General features: G+C 39.7%; 1 protein-coding gene across 1 annotated transcript; it reads right to left on the reverse strand.

Moving 5' to 3' along the window:
• Nucleotides 1-542: 542 nt before the first annotated feature.
• Nucleotides 543-13,883, reverse strand: LOC311093033 (zinc finger MYM-type protein 1-like; the record flags this gene model as incomplete). The annotated part of the gene is made up of 4 exons (XM_084130110.1): nt 11,943-13,883; nt 6,565-6,664; nt 1,740-2,031; nt 543-712 (listed from the first exon to the last, which is right to left on the reverse strand). The coding sequence occupies exons 1-4, from the start codon at nt 12,800-12,802 to the stop codon at nt 543-545; spliced, it is 1,422 nt and encodes a 473-aa protein (XP_083986236.1). The 5' UTR covers nt 12,803-13,883.
• Nucleotides 13,884-26,294: the final 12,411 nt, after the last annotated feature.

Below are 26,294 nucleotides of genomic sequence, written 5' to 3' on the forward strand. Positions count from 1 at the left end.
CGTGGACCCGTCAGCTGATCGGACTGGGGCAATCGCCCGCTTCCTGGGGCCGTACAATGCTTTTATGGCATCGTAAAAGCCTTGAGTGTTATTGCAGTCTGCCAGATTCTGGATTTCATGCGCCTTTTGCACCCACCACGTGTTTTCCATAGTCCGAAGGGCTCGCTGGGTTTCTGCTCTTGCAGAAATAAAGGTGGTTATATGGGTAGGAGATCCAGGGAAGGACAGGAGAGCTTTGTGGGCTTCATGCTTGGTTTTTAAAAGTGACTGTATCTCAGCTGAGTTGAAAACCAGTCCTGGTGATGTTTCCTTAATTGGCCAAGCACCTCTGAGGTTGCTTTATGAATAGCCTGGCGCAGAGCTGGCCAGTCAGCTGATTCCTCTGGGATCATGTTGAGGTTTTCAGCAAGGAGTCTTCGGAGTTTGTCTTTGGTGGTGAGGCTGTTCAGCGCTGTACAGTTTAGTTTCTTGTTTGGGGCTGTCCTCGGGCCACGGGGTTGAATGCTCATGAGTAGTTTGGATCTGACCATGAGGTGGTCAGTTCAGCACTCAGCTCCACGCATGACTCGGGTGGAGAGGACATCTTGTCTGTCCTTTTGACGGACAATTACGTAGTCAAGGAGATGCCAATGTTTTGAGCGGGGGTGCTGCCAGGTGGTCCTGAGCCTGTTCTTCATCTGGAAGATGGTATTTGTAATGACCAGCTGGTGCTCTGCACAGAGGGAGAGGAGTCTGAGCCCATTGCGGTTCATTTTCCCCACACCATGCTGGCCAATAACTTTACTCCATACCAGATGCTCTGTACCCACTGTAGCATTGAAATCTAATATAATTGAAATATATATATTAATATGTAAAAAATTCTAAATAATAATAATAATAAAATATTATTGAACAAAAATATATTACATTGGTTTTGCTGAAAAAAATAAAAAAATATATATACATTTTAAGGCTTCGGTCACTTTTGACCGCGAAGGAGCCAAGTGTGACCCCTAAACAAAGAGGACCAGAAAAAAGAAACATCCAGAATTGCGCTGTCAGTTTGGGTTTGGAGGATATTGGCATATGGTTTTGTTTTGGGGGGTTATTGCTGCTCTCCCTGCTCTTATCCATGCTAGGCTGCATGGATGCGCAGGGAGTTCTCGCCTAGAACAGAACCATACCGCCAACTACTGTGTGATTTCATGTAATATTCTAATTTTCTGACATTTAGATTTTGTGGGTTTCATAAGCTGTAAGCCATAATCATCAAAATTATAACAAATAAAGGCTTGAAATATCTCACTTTGCAAGCAATGAGCCTATATAATATATTAGTTTCACATTTTAAGTTGAATTCCTGAAATAATTAACTTTTCCATGATATTCTAATTTTTTGGAAAGGGTCTGTAGGTCTCTTAAGTGAATTCACGTTATCTCCGACCAAAGGGTCTGTACATTTCAGACCAACAAAGCAGCAACAAAAAGCATGTTTCCTACTTGAACATAAAACAATGCTCTTCTTTATATACATTTCAGATCAACAAATCAGTACCAAAAAGCATCTTTCCTACTTGAACATAAATTTAGCTCTTCTCTCTTTCTGGCCAGCAAATTTCTCAATTACTCTCTGATTAAAGTCAGTCATCTCTGTGACAAGTCTATTTTCCATGCACAGCAATGCCAGTGCATTCAGCCTCTCCTGGGTCATGGTGTTTCTGAGAAAGGTTTTAATTCTTTTCAAGGTTGAAAAGCACCTCTCAGCTTCAGCCGTGGTTCTTCTTCGAGATTATTCTCCATAAACAGCTGGAATAGGTCCACAGCACCACGGCAGGCACTGAACTCTTGCTTGCTGTAGATAAGACTGAGCTCTGTCTTGAGCTTGCTTCCATTGAGCATCGGGTACGCTCTGATGGTGCTGCTCAATGCATCGTCAGGAAAGGTATCCTTGTACTCGTCAAACCTGTCCCCCTGCAACAAGGTGGCACAGACAAGGTGGTCTGTGAAGGAGAAACGCTCCCTAGTGTGTCCTAGGATTGTGTCACAGACCTATAGAGATAATTAAACAATATATAAATGTAAGGTAGTAGCCTGTCATCATATACTCACCCTCATGTTTTTTTCAAACCTGTATGAATTAATTTCTTCTGCTGAACAGAAAGGAAGATATTTAGAAGAACGTCAGTAACCAGACAGTTTTAGATACCATTGACTTCCATGCCAATGGTATCTAAAACTGTCTGGTTACTGACGTTCTTCTAAATATCTTCCTTTCTGTTCAGCAGATCCCAACATCAAACTGTGTTTTGACCGCAGACAACTAACGTCATTATTAGCTAACAGCTGTAAGCATGAACTAAACACTTTGCCATCAGAAATTAAAACATTGACAGAACTCAAGGTTTTTAATACACATTTGAAACAACTGTGTGAACACTGACTGTACAGGATACAACAATGCATACAAACAAAGTTGTTAGCATGCACAGACATATGCACATTTTTGTGTTTTTGTATTGTTAAATGTGTCTAGACTAGTTTTATATTGATTTCTACATCTATTTAAGCCCATATCTTATTTTCATGTATGGGATGTATTTATTACATGCATTTTAATGGTTATACATTTTTTAATTCAATACTCTGTAATTTCTGTTTTAATTTTACAAGCCTAACCAGGGACAGGGGTTGCAAATTAGTCATGGCTATAAACCTGTATGCATGGCATCTACTTTGTATTCTTTATAAAGCAATGTTCTATGCATTTGTCCCTGTCAAATAAATATAAAATAAATAAAACTCATGCTAACTTAGTGTTTAGCTAACTTAGTGAAGATTATTAGTACCAGACAAAAAGACGACGTCTAACGTTACAGTGAGGAAAATAAGTATTTGAACACCCTGCTATTTTGCAAGTTCTCCCACTTAGAAATCATGGAGGGGTCTGAAATTGTCATCGTAGGTGCATGTCCACTGTGAGAGACATAATCTAAAAAAAAAGGTAACCCTTCCTTTTACAGTCCCCTAATTACTAGGTATTTACCTGGTAAATATATGGTAAGTTAAAGTTGTTTATTGGTAATTACCACAGGTAACAAGAATGTAAATGCAGAGAAACTACAAACTAATTACTAGGTATTTACCGGGTAAATATATGGTAAGTTATAGTTGGTTATTGGTAATTACCACAAGTAACAAGTATGTAAATGCAGAGAAACTACAAACTAATTACTAAGTATTTACCTGGTAAGCATATGGTAAATTATAGTATTTTAGTGTGTAATTACTTAAGGTGATTAGTATGCAATTACAGAGAAACTACCAGGGAAAAAAAAACACCACTGTTAAATATCAACTCAACGAAGTACTGTGTACTTGTTACCTGTTTAGGTTGGTAATAACTCAGATTTAATTGTGTACTTCCTCAGAATGTAGGCAGACAATTTTTAGAAACACCTCCAGTATTACCCATCAATTCAAGTTAGGTGTGTAGTTATCCTAGGGTTATGTTGGTAACAGTCTATATTTATTTATTACTATCTTGAAATTAAGACGGTAGTTTCCAATAAATTACCTTGTCTTACATAGTTGTTGTTCATTGCTACACCGATTTATAGAGCGTTTATCAAATAATTGACCTTACACTTACCTGGTAACTACCCCGCAGGAACAGTTTTCCCTAATGTCATGGCACATCTTAAATACTGGGAATGTTCTTGCAGATGTTTTTACAATTTACTCAGTAAGTAAAGTGCAACTGTACTGTAAAATGAAGCCTTGTTTATTTCCATGGTATTACCGGAATTGTACCATATAACCTGATCATTCCCTTTTCCATATAGTCACAATTTTTTACCTTGTATGTCCTGCAACGTTACCAAGGAAAACATGACAATTTACTCAGTAAGTAAAGTGCAACTGTACTGTAAAAGGAAGCCCTTATAAAAAAACGTATAAAAAAATCCAGAAATCACAATGTATGATTTTTTAACTATTTATTTGTATGATACAGCTGCAAATAAGTATTTGAACACCTGAGAAAATCAATGTTAATATTTGGTACAGTAGCCTTTGTTTGCAATTACAGAGGTCAAACGTTTCCTGTAGTTTTTCACCAGGTTTGCACACACTGCAGGAGGGATTTTGGCCCACTCCTCCACACAGATCTTCTCTAGATCAGTCAGGTTTCTGGGCTGTCGCTGAGAAACACGGAGTTTGAGCTCCCTCCAAAGATTCTCTATTGGGTTTAGGTCTGGAGCCTGGCTAGGCCACGCCAGAACCTTGATATGCTTCTTACAGAGCCACTCCTTGGTTATCCTGGCTGTGTGCTTCGGGTCATTGTCATGTTGGAAGACCCAGCCTCGACCCATCTTCAATGCTCTAACTGAGGGAAGGAGGTTGTTCCCCAAAATCTCGCAATACATGGCCCCGGTCATCCTCGTCTTAATACAGTGCAGTCGCCCTGTCCCATGTGCAGAAAAACACCCCCAAAGCATGATGCTACCACCCCCATGCTTCACAGTAGGGGTGGTGTTCTTGGGATGGTACTCATCATTCTTCTTCCTCCAAACACGTTTAGTGGAATTATGACCAAAAAGTTCTATTTTGGTCTCATCTGACCACATGACTTTCTCCCATGACTCCTCTGGATCATCCAAATGGTCATTGGCAAACTTAAGACGGGCCTTGACATGTGCTGGTTTAAGCAGGGGAACCTTCCGTGCCATGCATGATTTCAAACCATGACGTCTTAGTGTATTACCAACAGTAACCTTGGAAACAGTGGTCCCAGCTCTTTTCAGGTCATTGACCAGCTCCTCCCGTGTAGTTCTGGGCTAATTTCTCACCTTTCTTAGGATCATTGAGACCCCACGAGGTGAGATCTTGCATGGAGCCCCAGTCCGAGGGAGATTGACAGTCATGTTTAGCTTCTTCCATTTTCTAATGATTGCTCCAACAGTGGACCTTTTTTCACCAAGCTGCTTGGCAATTTCCCCGTAGCCCTTTCCAGCCTTGTGGAGGTGTACAATTTTGTCTCTAGTGTCTTTGGACAGCTCTTTGGTCTTGGCCATGTTAGTAGTTGGATTCTTACTGATTGTATGGGGTGGACAGGTGTCTTTATGCAGCTAACGACCTCAAACAGGTGCATCTAATTTAGGATAATAAATGGAGTGGAGGTGGACATTTTAAAGGCAGACTAACAGGTCTTTGAGGGTCAGAATTCTAGCTGATAGACAGGTGTTCAAATACTTATTTGCAGCTGTATCATACAAATAAATAGTTAAAAAATCATACATTGTGATTTCTGGATTTTTTTTTTTTTAGATTATGTCTCTCACAGTGGACATGCACCTACGATGACAATTTCAGACCCCTCCATGATTTCTAAGTGGGAGAACTTGCAAAATAGCAGGGTGTTCAAATACTTATTTTCCTCACTGTATATGTAAACAAACTGCACATTGAAACATATGTTTGCGATGTCTGCCATCATATTCCTGTCTCTCTTCAACGTCTCGTAAGTTAGCATGTGTTTGTTGTAACGTGGCTGTTGTACTGCGATGCCCACCGTGTCAGAGTTCATCTGCTGTCAGTCAATCCTGCATCACCATGGCGCACACACTTACCATGCTGTGTTTTTGTCTGGTACTAATAAACTTCACTAAGTTAGCTAAACACTAAGTTAGCATGAGTTAGTTCATGCTTACAGCTGTTAGCTAATAATGACTGTACCTAACGTTAGTTGTTTGTGGTCAAAGTGTCGTGGTGTAGACAGTTTGATGACGGGATATTCCTACATATTCCTATTATATTCCTGAGCCAACCAACCCCGTGACGTCATAGGTTAGAATACTGCACAATGTCGGCTCCTTGGTCGCGAAATATATAAAGTTTTTCTTTTATATGTTTACATTGTCATGTTTCTTATATAATTGTTGATTAAAGTGAAAATCCATCTAGTAAATCATGTAAACTTGATTGACTGCTTCATTTCCCCTTTAATATTGTGTAGGCTAAGCCTACCCATATAGATTTTTATTTAAAATGTATGTTATGTTGTTTAATGTTTCACATGCAACAGGTGCCAGTCCACAATTATTTTTTATGCATTTTAATTTTCTGTGCAAAATGTATTTTGTTAAACTACATAAATGCCATTATCTGTACCGTATCCCAACTGTTACAATAAAACATCAATATAACATGCATTTTTATTCAGTATATAAGCAATATTTTGCTTTTTATGTTAAAGACACTATAATTGATACTGTAAGAAATTTTCATTCTCAGGAAAATAGCCACTTATCAGTTAATCGTTAATCGATCGATAAGGTCAATCAACTAAAGATTAATGAATTAATCGATAACTTGCATCCCTAATTTGATCATTTATATTTATGTTGCCAATTTATTATTTTTGGGATGCTGTTGTATAATATTAAAATGATGATTTTTGTAAGGATTTATACCAAACTAAAATTGTTTTCTTGAGTCTGTAGAATATGATATGCAGGCAGGACATTTCTGCAGCACAACAATATTGTAAAATAGTATTTTGACTGATTTCTATAACAAACTCACCTCTGCTCCAATCCTTTCACGTTCTTCCGGACTGAGCACCCGGCGTCTCTTTGTTGGCTGAGAACCACTGCTTTGTTCACCAATGGAGTGGAGAGAGTTTCTGCAAAGGACAAAGCTAATTTATTATAATATTGGCAAAAGAGAGAGAGTTAATAATGAAAGAGAAACCAAATAATGATCATATTACTGTTGTGAAGAGGCAGAGACAGTGGGATCCATTTGCAGCTTTATTAGAGAGTAGTCAAGACAGGCAGGGTCAAACACAGCAGACAGGGCAAAGCAGGCTAGGCAGAGACAAACCAGGTGAACAGGCAAGGGTCGAGGCAGGCAGCAAGAATCAGGAATCAATAGACAATCCAGGTCAGGGCAGGCAGCAGAGAATCAGAAACGATAAACAGTCCAAGGTCAATAACAGAAATCAAACACGGGAATAAACGCTCAGAAATGATGGCCGGGGCAGAATCAAGACTTCGCATTGAAAGTGTGTGTGGAAGTGGTGTGTAAATGAGGTGCAGGTGTGTAACGCAATCAGTCCCAGGTAAGCGGTATTATGGGAAATGGAGTTCAATGGGTAAAGTTAATATTCCGGGGAAGGTTCCCTCCGGTGGTGAAGTAACAGAGCCCCCCCTTTGCGAGCAGCTCCTGAGGCGAGAAGGCAAACGACGCCGGGGTCTTCCACGAGGTCGAGGGGCCGGTTTTTCCGGATGCATCCGATGAAACTCTTCTGTGAGTGTGGGGTCTAGGATATCTCCAGCGTTGACCCAGGATTGCTCCTCCGGACCGTACCCCTCCCAGTCAACCAGATACTGGAGGATGTTACCCCGGCGCCTGGAGTCCAGCAACTCGTGCACACGGTATGCCTCCTCGCCATCAACCAGGATGGATGGGGGGTCTGGAGCCGCGACTCCCTCCTCCGACTCTCCTCTCGGACCACCGGCAGGTTTCAGGAGTGATACATGGAATGTAGGAGAAATACGGTAATTAGCGGGCAAATCAAGTCGAAAAGATACAGGGGAAATTTGTCTGAGAATTTGGAACGGACCAACATACCTGGGACTGAGTTTGCGACATGGAAGTCGAAGTCTGAGATCTCTGGTAGAGAGCCAAACCCACTGGCCGGGTTGATAAACTGGAGCGGGGCGACGGTGACGATTAGCCTGGACTTCTTGACGTCTGACGGCATGGAGGAGATGAGTGTGTGCTTGATCCCAGACCTCTTCACTCCTTTGTAACCATTCTGTGATAGATGGTAAGTCAGTGGGTTCACCGGACCAGGGGAAAAGTGGAGGTTGGAAGCCCAGGATGCACTTGAAAGGAGTGATGCCTGTAGCAGGTTAGACCAAAGAGTTCTGAGCGTATTCAGCCCAGAACAGATACCGGCTCCACTCGGTTTGGTGTTGTTGACAATAGGAGCGCAGGAAGCGAATTACATCTTGATTAAGACGTTCTGTTTGTCCGTTGGACTGGGGATGATAACCAGAGGTAAGGCTGACGTTGACATTGAGGTGTTTGAAAAAGGATGTCCATACCCGGGAAGTGAATTGGGGTCCTCGGTCAGAGACTATGTCGTCAGGAAGGCCGTAGAAGCGGAAAACCTGGTTGCAGAGTAATTCAGCAGTCTCTAATGCAGTGGGGAGTTTGGGAAGAGGGATTAACCGGCAGGCTTTGGAGAATCGATCTACTATGGTGAGTATGGTGGTATGGCTTTGTGAAGGTGGTAAGTCTGTGATGAAGTTGATGGCTATGTGAGACCAGGGGCGTTGAGGTGTAGGCAGAGGAGTTAAGAGACCTGCTGGGAGTTGTCTGGAAGACTTGGAGGTATTACAAGTTATGCAGTTCTTGATGTGAGTTATGGTATCTGATTGTAAAGTTGACCACCAGAAGCGGTTCTGAAGTAGATGGATAGTAGCCGTGATTCCGGGATGTCCTGAGCTGGGTGCAGAATGTACTTGGTCGAGTAGTCTTGAGCGCAAAGGTTCTGGAACGTACAGAAGGTTTTCGGGGCATTCGGATGGAAGTTCTGCTTGGTGGTTGAACTGTTCAATTTCTGTGATTATGTCCCACTGTACCGGGGCTACCAGGAGACTCTCAGGAATGATGGTGTCGTTGGGGAGAAGTTGAGTGGGTTCTTCTGCTTGGCGGGAGAGAGCGTCTGCTTTTACGTTCTTTGATCCTGGTCGAAAGGAGACAGTGAATTGAAATCTGGTGAAGAATAGAGCCCATCTAGCCTGACGAGGATTCAGACGTTTAGCTGATCGAAGGTATTCAAGGTTCTTATGATCAGTAAGGACAATGAAGGGTTGAGCAGCACCTTCCAGCCAGTGTCGCCACTCCTCGAGGGCGAGTTTCATGGCCAATAATTCGCGGTTTCCCATGTCATAGTTTCTTTCTGCTGAGGATAGTTTTCGGAAGAAGAAGGCACAGGGAAACATTTTTTCTGGGTTACCTTGGCGTTGAGACAGAATGGCTCCGACCCCGGTATTGGAGGCATCCACCTCCACGATGAATTGACGTGTGGGATCTGGGTGTCGGAGAATGGGAGCGGAGGTAAATTGGGTCTTTAGCTTTTCAAAGGCTTGTTGAGCTTCAGGGGACCAGGTCAGACGAGACGTGTGGCGTTTGGTCATGGTGGTTAGAGGAGTGGCTATGATGCTGAAATTTCTGACGAAACGTCTGTAGAAGTTGGCAAACCCTAGGAAGCGTTGCAGTTCTTTGACGGTTTGGGGTAATGGCCATTCCAGTACCGCCTTGACCTTCTTATCATCCATTGCCACCCCTTCTTGGCTGATTACATAACCCAGAAATGAAGTGCTGGTTCGATGAAATTCACACTTCTCTGCTTTTGCGTAGAGTTGGTATTGTAGCAGACGTTTTAGGACCGTTCTGACATGGTGAATGTGTTCTTCTAAGGAGTTTGAGTACACCAGGATGTCGTCGATGTATACAATCACCCATCTGTTCAACATGTCCCGGAACACGTCGTTCATGAACGATTGGAACACTGAAGGACTGTTAGCCAGGCCGAAGGGCATAACCAAGTATTCGTAGTGCCCGCTACTGGTGGAGAATGCTGTCTTCCATTCGTCACCCTCACGATCCAAATTAAATTGTATGCATTGCGAAGATCCAACTTGGTATAATATTTGGCTTGTCTAAGTTGTTCGAGAGCAGCTGGAACCAAAGGTAAAGGATAACAAAATTTGACAGTGATGTCATTCAGTCCACGATAGTCAATGCAGGGTCTCAAACCTCCATCCTTTTTCTTCACAAAGAAAAACCCGGCGGATGCTGGAGAAGTTGACGGTCTAATGAAACCCTTGGCTAGTTCCGCTTGGATGTAAATTTTCATGGCATTAGATTCGGGTTGCGACAGGGGAAAAATTCTACCTTTGGGTGGTGTGGAACCTGGAGTGAGTTTGATGGCACAGTCAACAGAGCGATGTTCAGGAAGTTGAGAGGCTTTCTTTTTGCTGAATACTTCAGTGAGGTCTGCATATTCGGAGGGTAGTTTTACTTCTTGGTTATCAGGAGGGGACACGATGGAAACAGGTTGAGAAACTCGAGTGATTTTCGAGAGACAGTGTTCATGACAGTGCTCACCCCATTGTATGATCTGGCCATCTCTCCAAGAAATGTGTGGATTATGGGTGCGTAACCAGGGTAGACCGAGGATAATAGAGTGATGAGGGGCCTGGATGACATAAAACTGAATGGTTTCTGAGTGCAGGGTACCGACGTGCATCTTGATCTCTTCAGTCAAACGATGAACTTTTCCTCCTCCGATGGGATGGCCATCTAGCGCCTCCACTGTCAGAGAAGACTCACAGGGATTTAATTTTAGTTGTTGTAATGACGTGAATTCATGAGAAATGAAGTTTCCTGTGGCTCCTGAGTCGAGCATGGCAGTAGTGACAATAGTTCGGTTTTTGATGTGCAGGCGAATGGGTAACAGGATATGGGTGTGAATAAATTCTCTTTGGTGTGAGAACTCACCGATTGAGGTTTGCTGACAGGACGAACAGGGCAGGAAGCTTTCATGTGACCAGGTTGACCACAGTACAGGCAAAGACGGTTCTGCTGGCGACGCTCTCGTTCTTCAGGTGGAAGATGAGTAAATCCCAGCTGCATTGGTTCGTGCATTGTAGTGGATTCGTGAGCGGTGTATAAGGGTGTTCTGACTCGGCGTCGAGACCTGGATAGTGAGATTGATGTATTCGTTCAGGCTCCTACCTTCATCTCGGCAGGCCAATTCAGACTGTAGTTCGACTGTGAGACCTTTTCTGAACAGAGTTTTGAGGGTATCCTCTATCCAGTTGGTTTGTGCAGCGAGAGTGCGAAAAGTGAGAGCGTAATCAACAGCGGTGTTCCTTCCTTGAGAGAGTTTTAACAATTGTTCTCCCGGATCTCCTTCTGCTGTGGAGTGTTCAAAGATATTACGGAATTGTTGAAGGAATGCTCTGAATGAGGAAAATGACGAACCCTCTGGTCTCCAAACTGCCGTGACCCATTCAAGTGCCTTTCCAGTCAATAGTGAACAGACAAACGCGATGCGTCCAGCATCGTTAGAGTATAATGAAGGTTGCTGATCGATATAGAGATTGCACTGTAACAGAAACCCCTTGCATTTAGTGGGATCACCGTCATACTTCTCTGGGAAGGCAAGACGAGTGTTGATTGAAGTACTGACGGGATGTGCTGATGCACTCTGTGCTTGTTCCGGAAGGAGCATGACTGGAAGTTCGGAGAGCTTGTAGTGCTTGAACGAGTTCCTCAGTGACGGAGGTAAGACGACTCAGCTGATGATGATGAAGAGATAACTGTGATGCTTGAGCAGATAGTTCAGTGGTGATCTGCATGACTGCTGCTGGATCCATAAGTGGCGAAGTCTTCTGTTGTGAAGAGGCAGAGACAGTGGGATCCATTTGCAGCTTTATTAGAGAGTAGTCAAGACAGGCAGGGTCAAACACAGCAGACAGGGCAAAGCAGGCTAGGCAGAGACAAACCAGGTGAACAGGCAAGGGTCGAGGCAGGCAGCAAGAATCAGGAATCAATAGACAATCCAGGTCAGGGCAGGCAGCAGAGAATCAGAAACGATAAACAGTCCAAGGTCAATAACAGAAATCAAACACGGGAATAAACGCTCAGAAATGATGGCCGGGGCAGAATCAAGACTTCGCATTGAAAGTGTGTGTGGAAGTGGTTTATATGAGTGTGTGTAAATGAGGTGCAGGTGTGTAACGCAATCAGTCCCAGGTAAGCGGTATTATGGGAAATGGAGTTCAATGGGTAAAGTTAATATTCCGGGGAAGGTTCCCTCCGGTGGTGAAGAGGAGGCGGTGCGGAAGCCTGCTCTGTAACAATTACAGGAATACAGTTACCTGATATTTTGTATTTCCTGTTGGAACTGTTGGATGCTCACTTTGATATGGACCGAATCAATGTTCTTCTTCTGGAGCTTGGCATAGAGGAAGTCTACATGTGGCATGATGTGGTGATAAAGTTCCAGAAAGAACTTAAAATCATCATCCTCCAGTAGCATGGCCAGGGCACCTGCTTCTCTGACAGTATTGGGGTCAAAGTCACCTGAGTCTTGTATGCTCTCAAAACAGTGAATGAGATCCTCTCTGTGCTCAAAAACTGTATTAATGGCACGGCTATGAAAGTTCCATCTGACATTGCTGGATCTTGGCAGTCTATGGGCAACCACTTTATCCAGAAAACATGTCCGCTTGGGTGACTTAGAAAAAAAGCTGGCAAATCCACCAATGTTAGAAAAAAAAATTCTCGTCTTGGATATGTGAGACGTGGCCTGCTGCATAATCAGGTTGAGCTGATGAGCGTAGCAGTGGATATAGTGGGCATTTGGATACACATCTTGTACTTTTCTCTGTACACCTGCAGTGGCACCCCTCATCACGCTGGCCCCATCATATGCCTGGCAGATGAGCTTACTTTTCTGATCCTCAGGGAGGATAGAAGCAAGACGCTCTTTTAGTGCAGTAGCAATGGACTCAGCTGTAGCTGACTGCAGAGGGATGAACTCAAAAAATCTTTCCTGCACGTTATTTTTGTCGTCGGTGTAGCGCAAAACAAGCACAAGCTGGGCCAGTGTGGCAATATCTGTGGTTTCATCTGCCTGGATTGATAAAAAACTACTTGTCTGGACTTCTTTGATTATTTCTTCTCTTGTAACAGATAACATACAGTCCAGAAGCTCGTTCTGTATAGTTTTCGACATTCCCTTAAATACAGTAGCACTGTCAAGATGCTTTTTCAATGCTCCATCAAGAGAGGCCACAAAATCCACCAATCCGCGAAATATACCAGGGTTATCTGAGCTCTCACTCTCATCATGACCACGTAAAGTCAACTCAAATGCTCCACAAAACTTTACACAGTCTATTATCCTGGACAGTATGTGTCGATTTTTTGTCACCTCTTCGTTGTGCCTCCTAATGCCAATCCTGTAGCCTTCGTCTAGTTGTTCCGCAATGCTTACTTTGGCCAAAAACTTTAGTTTCACGCTATTCTCAAGATGGCTGCGGCTACTTTCATGACGTTTGCATTTGTCAGATAGATGTTTGAGGTCGCTTACCCCCCTAGTTGTCCACAAAACTTCAGTGCCGACACTTTGAAAAAGAAGACAGGGAAAACAAAACAGGGCATTGCTAACATCACATTCAGTCAGCCAGCTCCGTTTCTCGTAACAAGCGCGGGTAAAGCTACGTTTGTAGCTTCGTACTCTGTCACTTGCCTGCTGCTGGATGTGTAAATCTGGTTGTTCCGGTCCGAGATCCTTAATCTTTTTTTTTTTCTTCAAGCGAAAGTCTTGAGAAAGGGTTTTTTTGTAAATAAATAACAGAATTTGGATTAACTGCTGCCATTGCGTAATAAAAAGTGATCAGCCTAGTAGCAAGCAAGGTTATTTCCCACCGCGTACAGTTGAATGACAGGTGACGAGAACCAATCAGATTGGATAAAATAACATGTATCCAATTATGATTGGCCAGGGACGCAACGACTTGCGCCCCGAGGAGGATCTTTAAGAAACCAATCAGAGACCAGCTTCAGGTCACATGCTGCCCGAGAATTTGTGTACTCACATAGACACCCATGTGTCCGGCGTCCCTCGCCCATGAAACGTATTGAAAAACATAGTAAATAGTTAATCGATTAAAGACAGTTTTTATTAAATTCTGAGGCTCTTACTACCAGCCGGCACATGAGTAAACTATTTTTTTTTTTTTTTTTTTTTTTTTCATTTTAATATAATGTTTTTACACATGTTAATTTCTGAAATGTTGATGGGGGCGGCGCCCCAGTGCCCCCTATGGACAAGCCTCCACTGCTCTCCTCACTTGTGTGTGCATCAGACATTGACAGGATTGTGGATTGATACAAATGAAAAACACAGATTCATAAGGGTGTGAAATTGCTACACGAACTGCCTTTCCATCCATATACGTCCCATTTTACTTTTCTTCTCTTTTTTTCTTTGTCTGTCTGCACAGCAGATTTCTGTTGATCTCCCAGAACAGTTACATTCAAAAACAACTGATTGGCAGTGTGGAACATGATTGTAAAGCAAGTGGAAAAGCAAAGTTTTATGTTAACATGATTCATGAACACACAACCGTAAATTGCATTAGAGCAATTTTTATTAAAACATTTTTTGCATGACCACATATTGCTGCTTCTTTCTCTTCCTCAGTATATAATAAACTATAATCTTTAAGATATTCTGAAATGGTGCAGTAGGAGACAAAATGTGTTTATAAGGGTGATGTGTTATTCTCATTTTGACCATTGAGTGGCGCTGTGAACATTACAGAGATATCAGTGTATATAGTTGGCCTTTCTCGTAGATATCATATAATAAAGGCTAGATATCTCGTCCGCGCTGCTGGCCAATGCGGCCGACATCCGCACATGGCGGCCATCTTGCCACAGGGAGCTCGCTCACTCGTAACATTGTGTTTTAATGGTGCATGTACTTTTAAATAACCATAACTTGCTCAATTTGCTACCGATTTTCAAACGGTTTGGTTTGTTATAAACGTCAGAGATGTAGTTATGACACTGCATACATATGAATAATTAAGAAAGTCTGCAATTTCAACATGTTCCAGCGTTCAGAATTATAGCCACGTTAATAACGTTTGTAAGAAACCAAACCGTTTGTAAATCCGTCAAGATTTCAGCGAGATAAGAGGATTTGTGTTCGTGCTGATCACTCACCTTACTTCAGATACCACAGAGCTCGCCAGAAAGCTTCCCTGTGACAAGATTGCCACCGGTGATGTCGACCTGGAAGGGCAAAAAGGTTTTTCCGCAACAGCGGAAGCGGTGAACGTATGTAAAACTTCTCTTTAATATGTATATGGAAAAAACAAAATTGGACATTAGCCTATGCACGGTGGTGTTGTGGAGCCAATAAATTATGTTTTATTAACAAAGTTCGGGAGGAGCACGTTCAGATAAATTTCAAATTTCATTCAGGGCTTTAAATACTCCTCATATTCACTACATAAATCATTAGTAGATCAATTTTCATATTTGCTCTTTATCCATGCTTGTTAATGCATGTAATTGCTTATTATTTTTTTAGAGGTTATGCAGAGCAAAAATAGATGCATGAAATGTAATCAAAATAATTATATAAATAAGGTTGAATGTACACTCTTGAAAATAAAGGTTGCTTATTGTCATCGATGGTTCCATGGAATCTTTACATTGCACAAAATATTCTTTATAGTGGAAAAAAAGATTCCTTAGATTTTTGAAATGTTCTTCACACTAAGAAAAAAATGGTTATTTAAGAATGTTCAATGTAAGATTATTTTGTGGAACCAAAAATGGCAGCGCTGTGAAAACCTCCTTTGGGAACCATTATAGAAATTAGAAAATTGTTGTGTAACACTTTTAATTATATAATACTGTATATATAATTCACTCATTTAGTTTTATGGGTGAAATGCGACCTAGACCAGCACAGTATCAAAACAGAAATGCTAAATATTCTCAATGTAATTATGCAAATACGTTTATTAAAAAAGACTTAAGCCACACCAGCAAGGTTCTGGTATGACTTGTCCTATTTTGTTTTTTGTTTCTTTGATGGGGCTATGAAGTTATGAAGGTGCACTCTAATTGATCCTGACACAGCTGACCTTCTAGTGGACCTTCTTGATTGATAATTCCTCTGAGAGGAGGCAGGGTCTGTCAGAAACACTGATCCGTGACAAGCTAAACCCTAAGTTAACAAGGCATTTGGCTGGCTCAAGGAAGTGTTGCTGTCACTCAAAGCTACAATGACATAAATAATAGTTTTTGATATATTTTAAGCTGTTTGACCTATGAAGAAAACATCAAACGTAATCTGTGGCAGATTTGAATGCTAAATCCACAGATCCACAGGTCTGATATGTTAACATTAGTTATACATTAGTTAGTATTTTGTACAGCATTTATTAATCTTTGTTAGTTAATACAAATGTTAATGTAAGATCACAGTGCATTAACTTATGTTAAAAGATATATCTTTTAATCTTAAAAATTCTATTAGTAAATTTTGAGATTAACATGTCACATTTACAGTATGTACAAGTTTCTGTTTAGTTTCTGTGTTCCCGTTTTCCTAAGTTTGTCTTTGTATAGATGACAATGTCATCAAAACGATCCCTGTTCACACGGGTCTGTGAAAACGACTAATAATGCTGTATTGTTTTTGCCAGACTAGTTGGCGATGTCACTGTAAAGAAAGACTATACGCGCTTGCATATACGTAGTCTTTTACTACAGTGCAGTCGAGCCAACTCACATGCCTACACAAATTACATAATCTATCTAAATAAAAACATTTTCATTCTGAGGATGTTAATCTTGATAATACTGTAATAATGTGCATTGTCTTCTGGGTAAATTTCATCTTCACAAAAGTGGCAATAGGCAACAAAGCATTGTATGGGACAAAATTATTGATTTTTCTTTTATGCCAAAAATCATTAGGATATTAAGTAAAGATCACTTTCCATGAAGATATTTTGTAAATTTCCTTTCAATTTTTGAAAATATATAAAACATTTATTTTTTGTGAGGGAATGCAGCACAATCGCAAACATAAATGGACAACTTTAAAGGCAATTTTCTCAATGTTTCGATTTTTTTGCACTCTCAGATTCCAGATTTTCAAATAGTTGTATATTGGCCAAATATTGTCCTATCCTAACAAACCATACATCAATGGAAAACGTATTTATTCAGCTTTCAGATGATATATAAATCTCAATTTTAAAAAATGGACCCATGTGACTGGTTTTGTGGTCCTGGGTCACATATCATCCTTGAGTCTGTTTAAAGGAACCTTTAATGTTTCATGATGACAAAAGCTGCGTTTCCACCAAAATTACCCGGAACAATTTGTCCCGGAACAATGTGTAAAATAATGACTTAATAATAAAAGCTGTGGCAGAAAAGAGACGAGCACTGATAAAGCGTGTTCAGTAAGCTCGTAATGCTAACGTTAGATATAAAATTTGTATGTTATCAGCTATTGCGGACATTGACCGTGAGATGGCTGGGACGAACGCGCAGAAAGTTTCCTCTTCCACAAAATAAAGCCTGAAACTCGTCGCCAGTCCACCAGTTTTTTTTATTAAATTCCATATTTGCAAACAGACAACTCTTACTGCATGAAGCCACGACACGAACCGCAATAGATTTTTAAAAAAAGGGAGGTTAAAAATAAATAAAATGCTGCGTGGAGTCATCCAACCAAAATGCGGCGTGAACACAACCAATCAGCTTGTGCAGCGCACAAGTCCCACCCCTGAAAGTTCCTGAACTTTGAAAAAGTACTACCTCGTGAGCAGGGACTATCGGAGGGTGAAATATTTACCCGGAACTTCATTTAGACCCTGGTTCCTGCGGTGTAAACACATCGAGTACCAGCCCAAAGTTCCTAGTTCCTGGGGAAAGTTCCTGCGGTGGAAACGCAGCTAAAATGTTATATTCTGTTGAGTTGTGTAATTCTCATAAACACTTGTGATGATGTCTGTATGCCCCTTTCATTTAATGTCTGTATCCTTTCATTTGTAAAAAAAAATCCCATGTGCATGACATCACCATTTTCACAGATTTGCGTTTTTGTAGTTTACACGGCGATGATAAGGGTGTCGTTTTCAAAAACTTGCACTTTGAAACCCGTTTTTAAAAGTTAGCATTTTCAGGCCACCAAAACACTGTTAACCTGTAAGGAATGGCCAAAACGCAATAAAAAGTATTCTCTCGTGTAAACAGACCCTTGTAGTCTCATAGGCTGTTAATTAGTTCATCACACCTGATTCCGTTCTCCTTGATTATTCCACATGCATTTAAGCCCTGAGTTTTCCTTTGTTCCCTGTCTGGTATTGTAAATGTCTATATGTTAATGTAGTTGTGTTTAAGTTATCTCCTGTGATTTCCTGAGTGTTTCTGTCGTGGCTATATTAAAGACTGTTTCTGTTTCTACTGCAATGTGCACTTTACTACAGCCACAGCACCATGACACATAAGATTAATACATTCTGTAGAAGTATTGTTAATTGTTATTTCATGTTAACTTGTGTAGTTAATGTTAACAATAAAACAATATTGTAAAGTGCATTATAATTATTGTAAAGGGTTACATCAGAGTTTATTCTAAAATGTGGGAAACAGTAACTATAAAGAATATAGTTGTGGTACTGTGTATTTCTTGTGGCAACTGAATGATTTAAATCACATTATCTTACAAACAGCTACCCACAGAAAACTGCATGCAACATAGAAATCTTTGAAACATAAACCCTGGTAACACAAGTGTCACAGAGATACTGCAGGCAAGGTCTGATGAGTCAACACAGTGGCCTCCACTGAATCCCCCTGAGAATAAAGATGAATTAGACAGCCTTCCATCAATTGAGAACCTCACACTTTAGCCAAAACAAATATTTCATTGAAACAATAATGAATTGCACAAAAGAGCAACAATGTGTAAATATTCCCTTTCTTAACTTTTGTTTCCCTAAATGATCTGAATGAAAAATCCTGTCTCTTTAAAGGTGTCAAGAAGCATCTTATCACACTGCAGCCGGAGGTCTGGTGAAGGTTAACAATGTTTTTTTTTTACGCTTTTCCCATTCCGATCCCTCATTAAATCTTCCTCTGGCTCAGTATTTCTGTTTTTGGTTTGCATCTGTCATTGCTTTATTCAAGGGAAAATGCAGGGTTCAGGATTTTCGCTTGACTAATGATGCTTTTCTCATTGTTGAATACATTTTAGGCATTTTCAACCCAAAAATAATTAAATATTATCTTGCAATTTGGTGTTGTATTAAACGATTTAATGTTTGTTTGTTTTTATTCACAAGTTTTACAGCCGCCTCAAGATGTAGCTATTTGGATACTAGAGCTCATTGCATTACATTGGTACATTGTTACCTTAAAGAGCAATTTGTGTATACACGATTATACCCATACATTTAGTTTAATGCATTTAGGTTGATTCAGTGATGGTAAATAATTGTAAAGCTTGAGTTTGGTTGGGCTCTTCATTTTCATGTCATGCGATTCCCACATCCCACATCCCTTGTGTTCATGCCATGTGCTTTTGTTTTCATTTGTGTTGAGGTCTCATTGGTTCATTGCATTCGGGTGTTACTCATTTGCTCATCAGTAGTCTGTGTATTTATTCATTTGCTCATCAGTAGTCTGTGTATTTATAGCCGCCATGCACCATGCCATATCTAGTGAAAGATATGTTTAAGTTATGTTTATTTTCAAGTTATTGCTTTGTTTGTACACTTTCTGAATCATGTAATAAACTGCATTTGTTTTTTTTTTTGTCATTTGATATGAATCACACGACAAAGGAATAAAATAAATAGTATTTAATTTTAACTTCCAACACAAGAAACAGGAGAATAACATGGAGAAACACAACTTCGTAACAAACAATACAGGACGAAGAACTAACTCAAACGGAGGACTTAAATACAGAGAGCAAACAAAGGAAGCTAGATGGCACACAGGTGAATGGAATGAATAATGAGGTAAATCGAATCAGTAACCATGACCACCAATAAGAAGTTGGAGCATGGGAAATTCAGTCAAACTAAAGAGACAAACAGTCACTGAACACAATGAAAAATAAAAACAGAACAGACTCTGACAGCATTTGGGCTCAGAAAACCTTCAGAATGAAATAATAGAGTCCACACCACAGCTATCTCAATATTAAAGTATAGCAGAGTCCACACCATAGCTGTAACGATAACGGCACAGAGAAACGATTTTGTTGGAATCACTTTCACGAATGATTTTATCCAGCAGATGAACGATAAAAACATTGACAGCCAATCAGAATCCATCCTGCTGTAACAACCTCAAACATTTAAAGTGACAGACAAGCATGCACTTAGAATAAACAAAATGATATAGTCCCTTGGTGTGGACACTAATATAGTTCTGTCATGACAACTCTCAGAGTGATTGGCATGGTAATGGTATGACCATGTTGATTGTTTGGTCTTGGCGGAAATCTGCTATGCTGCTGCTGCATGCTGTAGGTTATTGCTGCTGCTGCGGCAGAGCAAGTATGGGTCTTGCTACTGCAAATACATGCACGACACGCTGTTGTGAGCAAGTATTGTTCTTAAGTAAGTAAGTACTTGTAAGTATTAAGTACATTAATTACCGGTAGCAGATCTATACAGGTGGAGCTGGGGAAGGTGGAGGGTTTCTGAAAGTGGTAGTGATGGTAAGTCCGGCTCTTTTCAAAGATTCAGCTCTTTTGGCTCGGCTCCCTTACAAGAGCCGAATCTTACGGCTCTCAACTGGCTTTTCATTTAGTATCACTCGGACTTCTATTTTAGCCTAATTTAGCAATTGTGAATGATTTGTGTGTTGGTAAGCAAGTTTGTATTCAGTGTTTCAATAAAAGCCTTATTTGGTAACACTTTAGAATAATGGTCCGTAGTTAACAAGTAACTATGCAGGAAGTAATAGGTAGTACTGCATTAACACCGAACTTAATACTATTAACTAATATGGAAGCAATATTAACTAAGCAGTAAGTAATATCTAATTTAGTACAAAGGTAGTTCCTTGGTAGGTATTTGATTATTACTAAAGAAATGTATCCTCACTGAGAACTACTTGTGAACTAAGAAAGAATAACCAATTAATTACTAATCACAAAAGTAACATGTCTAAAAAGTGAACAATTGTGGGTTTTTTTTTTACTCTTAACATGGTCATAACATTTCAGAAGCTTGTGCCTCAAATGGGTTCTTAGTGGAAACCAGTTTATGAATATTATATTCCCCCAAATACATTAGCTACAGGTTGAGATTGTGACTACTACTCTTGCCAAAGGATGGACGCATGTTCTCTGTTTATTTCAAACTTAAACATAGAATAATACTAATAATGATAATTTGTTTAAAATTTTAAACAATTAGGAAGTGATGCTGACACTCATGATTGGATTAGTTCACTATTATGAGCTCTTGAGTGTCAGTTCAATATGTCTCAGACTCCAAAGACCTACCTTTATGTTACAGTAGCCGCCAGAGGAGGACTTTTCTTTAGGATATGAATATAAACATTGATGTTCTCTTGTCAAAAACAATTTGCATCCTTAATGAAGAAATTGGCTGCATTTATGTTGCGATAATCGCAAAACCACATCTTCCAGATTACAATGTTTGTTAGAATATTACTAGTGCCTGTACAGTATGTGTTAAATATAAAATTAAATAACTTGTATTACTTGTGAAAAACATGCTAATTCCTCACTAATTACTCAAGCGTTACCTTGTTATCCCGCAGGAACTACTAGTGATGTGGCCCATTATTTTAAAGTGAAAAACATGCTAACTCCTCACTAATTACTCAAGCGTTACCTTGTTATCCCACAGGAACTACTAGTGATGTGGCCCATTATTTTAAAGTGAAAAACATGCTAACTCCTCACTAATTACTCAAGCATTACCTTGGTAAGTTATCCCTTGTTAACTACTAGTGCAGCCTGGTCTCATTGTAATACGTAGGTATTAATACGTAATTTTCTCAAAGATAGAAAACATACTTTTTTGTACGTTTCGATGCTGAAACGTATAACGTTAATATGGACGTATCTGCAACGTTTAAACGTAACATTATTACGATTTTACAGCTAAAAAATGTAAACTATTTACTAATATTTCATATCATAACGATATCTGTATAATTTCCCTTTTACCATTTTATAGATTATAAATGTAAGATCTCTTAACCCTACTCCCACACCTAAACATACCCATTTTATTGACAAAATTAAAAGGATAAAACTTAATGGACAGATATGTGTAGGGAAATGGCAGTTTTATTAACAATATAGCATTAAAACATAGTAAAACTAATCCTACCCCTAACAATTTCTGTAAACTAAGTTACGTAGGCTAGAATTATAAAGAAAAACAACAGACAGGTATAATCACAATCATTTATTTATTGAGAAAATATCAAAACCGGTACCAAAAGTTGTTCACATGACGATGTGTCGCAGTCCTCTCTGGCAGTATTGTATGAGGTAACGTTACAGAGCAGAATATAAGTTATTAATTCATGAAAATGTTAATCCGGTTTCGGTTCGCTGTTCGCTCTGTGAAGGCGCGCGCGCTTCTCCAATTCAAATATAGTACACCAATTTAAACACAGCATGTCGTAATCTGTGACGAAGCATGCGAGAGCCAATAAGCGTCTGATATCACTGCCGTAAAACATGTCGTAACGCTTCGGGAGAAGCGGAAATGGAGATGAAGATCACTGGATAAAGGGCTGAATTTGGATCTGTTTCTTGCAAACAACGTATGGATTCTAAATATTTGGATTACATCAAGCTAATAAAATTGATATATTTTGTGAATTTATGTTGTGTTTTAGTGTATTATGGGTCTATAGGAGAAAATACCTTTTGTGTCTCACAGTAAATAAAACACAAAATGGTTAAACGATTAAAGAAGGTATTTTTAAGGTTTTAAAGTGTATTCTTGTTTAACACCATATAGGCTAATCATCCGAAACGAATTTGCAGCAGAAGGCATGAACAGAGCGAAATGTTATTATTTATGAGTAACCTTAAACTGTATTATAAATGTGACTGAAAATTGAATTGATAAGACAATTGAATGCAATAGAGTCAAAACATTAATTTCGATTAATTAGTGAGGAGTTGGCATGTTTTTCACTTTAAAATAATGGGGCACATCACTAGTAGTTCCTGCGGGATAACAAGGTAACGCTTGAGTAATTAGTGAGGAGTTAGCATGTTTTTCACTTTAAAATAATGGGCCACATCACTAGTAGTTCCTGCGGGATAACAAGGTAACGCTTGAGTAATTAGTGAGGAGTTAGCATGTTTTTCACTTTAAAATAATGGGCCACATCACTAGTAGTTCCTGTGGGATAACAAGGTAACGCTTGAGTAATTAGTGAGGAGTTAGCATGTTTTTCACAAGTAATACAAGTTATTTAATTTTATATTTAACACATACTGTACAGGCACTAGTAATATTCTAACAAACATTGTAATCTGGAAGATGTGGTTTTGCGATTATCGCAACATAAATGCAGCCAATTTCTTCATTAAGGATGCAAATTGTTTTTGACAAGAGAACATCAATGTTTATATTCATATCCTAAAGAGAAATCCTCCTCTGGCGGCTACTGTAACATAAAGGTAGGTCTTTGGAGACATATTGAACTGACACTCAAGAGCTCATAATAGTGAACTAATCCAATCATGAGTGTCAGCATCACTTCCTAATTGTTTAAAATTTTAAACAAATTATCATTATTAGTATTATTCTATGTTTAAGTTTGAAATAAACAGAGAACATGCGTCCATCCTTTGGCAAGAGTAGTAGTCACAATCTCAACCTGTAGCTAATGTATTTGGGGAAATATAAACTGGTTTCCACTAAGAACCCATTTGAGGCACAAGCTTCTGAAATGTTACGACCATGTTAAGAGTAAAAAAAAAAACCCCACAATTGTTCACTTTTTAGACATGTTACTTTTGTGATTAGTAATTAATTGGTTATTCTTTCTTAGTTCACAAGTAGTTCTCAGTGAGGATACATTTCTTTAGTAATAATCAAATACCTACCAAGGAACTACCTTTGTACTAAATTAGATATTACTTACTGCTTAGTTAATATTGCTTCCATATTAGTTAATAGTATTAAGTTCGGTGTTAATGCAGTACTACCTATTACTTCCTGCATAGTTACTTGTTAACTACGGACCATTATTCTAAAGTGTTACCCCTTATTTTTATGCATTTTTCCGTTACAAAAAACACATAGTTCCCTTTCAGTCGTTCACGTTCGACGTAGTCGACGTTCGACTGAATGGGATCACGCTAGGGAGCCTGTCATCTTCGAGTACTATTATAACGAGCCAATGCAATTAGCGTGCGTGATTCGCATCACACACTCCGTCCCGGCGCGGGTATAAATACGGAAGTGGATGCACACACTAGTTGCTTTTTGCTTCGGAGACGTTCGTTTTTGATGTCTCTGAAGAGTATTGTTGGATACAATGAGCGAGTGTGTCAGTGTTCTTCTAAAGACTCTTCCAGTTGCTGGTGGTTCTACAGCGCGAGTGCAGCAGTTATCGCGAGCTTTGAGCTCTCAACTGCTGTTTTAACATAATCAAATTTCTGTGTTCAAATTTCTGAGTGCTTGTTTCAGTTCACTGTTGGCGCGGCCATTCCCGTGTGCTCCGGCACTGGTGATGGGTCCCATTTCCTGAAAGAGCAACACGGGTGCGTTTGCATATTTTTTGAGATGCCATTCCACCCGTGCATTTCTGGATGTGATCGTTCCCTGTCCCCCCAAATGGACGGTCACAATAGTTGTATCACGTAGATTGTGTATATACAGTGAGGAAAATAAGTATTTGAACACCCTGCTATTTTGCAAGTTCTCCCACTTAGAAATCATGGAGGGGTCTGAAATTGTCATCGTAGGTGCATGTCCACTGTGAGAGACATAATCTAAAAAAAAATATCCAGAAATCACAATGTATGATTTTTTAACTATTTATTTGTATGATACAGCTGCAAATAAGTATTTGAACACCTGAGAAAATCAATGTTAATATTTGGTACAGTAGCCTTTGTTTGCAATTACAGAGGTCAAACGTTTCCTGTAGTTTTTCACCAGGTTTGCACACACTGCAGGAGGGATTTTGGCCCGCTGAGAAACACGGAGTTTGAGCTCCCTCCAAAGATTCTCTATTGGGTTTAGGTCTGGAGACTGGCTAGGCCACGCCAGAACCTTGATATGCTTCTTACAGAGCCACTCCTTGGTTATCCTGGCTGTGTGCTTTGGGTCATTGTCATGTTGGAAGACCCAGCCTCGACCCATTTTCAATGCTCTAAGGAGGTTGTTCCACAAAATCTCGCAATACATGGCCCCGGTCATCCTCTCCTTAACCCTCTGAGGTCGACAAACGCGCGGGCGCGTTTTGCTGGATTTTCTCCACATTGTAGCACTATAAACTTAAATTACTCCGTCATTTATGGTCATACAGAAAAAAGAAGTATAAAAAAAGAATCTGTGATATTTCTACTTTTGTATGTGTCCACTTACAATCAAATCAAAACATTGTGCTTTTGTAAAATAAAGAAAATAAACAGGGACGTTCCGAGACGTTCTGCCTCTCCGTCGCGGTGAACTTTTTTTTCTTGAGCACGTCTATAAACTGAAACAAAACTCAGTGAATACTTGTCACACATTTATGAGCCATATACCTTTATAAACATTTAAGTGTGTACTTTTAAATGATCGGATTCAAACTGAAAACAAATATTCTCTGTTTAAGTAATTTGTATAAAACCAACAAGATGTCCAGCTTCTCAAACGCTTGCTCATTATTTTTTTTATTTACCACGCCCACTCGCGCAAAAGATATTCACATGCAAATCTCCACATGGAACGCGATCGCGCTCATTAGGCCTACCTCAAAAACAAAACACCAAAACACTTTACAAGTCTCTGCTTTTAGACGCGCCTGAGCTTACATTGGATTTACATCAAAAGAAGAAGAACGCGATTTGAAGACAAGAAGGATGTAAGGTAAGAAATTCTTACATATTAGTTTGCTATTGTTGCATAAATTTCACATTGCAATATATGGTGAATATTATAATATTTAGACCCGTGTTTACTGTTACTGTGTTTGTGGATATCTGCTCAAACGTAGATATGTATGGTAACCATAATGTTTTATATTTGAGCACGATCGCGCTTGAATGTATCATATTTTGCAGCGCGATCGCGCTTGAATGTATTATATTTTGCAGCGCGATCACGTTTGAATGTATCATATTTTGCAGCGCGATCGCGTTTGAATGTATCATATTTTGTTGAATGTATCATATTTTGCAGCGCAATCGCGTTTGAATGTATCATATTTTGCAGCGCGATCGCGTTTGAAAAGCAAACGGCTTCATGTTTTTACTATTATCTCATTTCATATCATCATAACGAATGGAAACATTTGAAGTAACATGATAATCAATATATTTTTCTCTAGCTTAGTTGTTACTGAAATCTTTTGGAAGATTTATACTGCTACAGGTTATTGTTATTTTATCCAGCACTGCGCATAGCTTATGCCTACAAGGCACAACAAACCTGGTGTTCATTATATATTATATA

This window comes from Abramis brama (assembly GCF_963993115.1).
Source record: "Abramis brama genome assembly, chromosome: 12".
In the NCBI taxonomy this organism is placed as follows: domain Eukaryota; kingdom Metazoa; phylum Chordata; class Actinopteri; order Cypriniformes; family Leuciscidae; genus Abramis; species Abramis brama.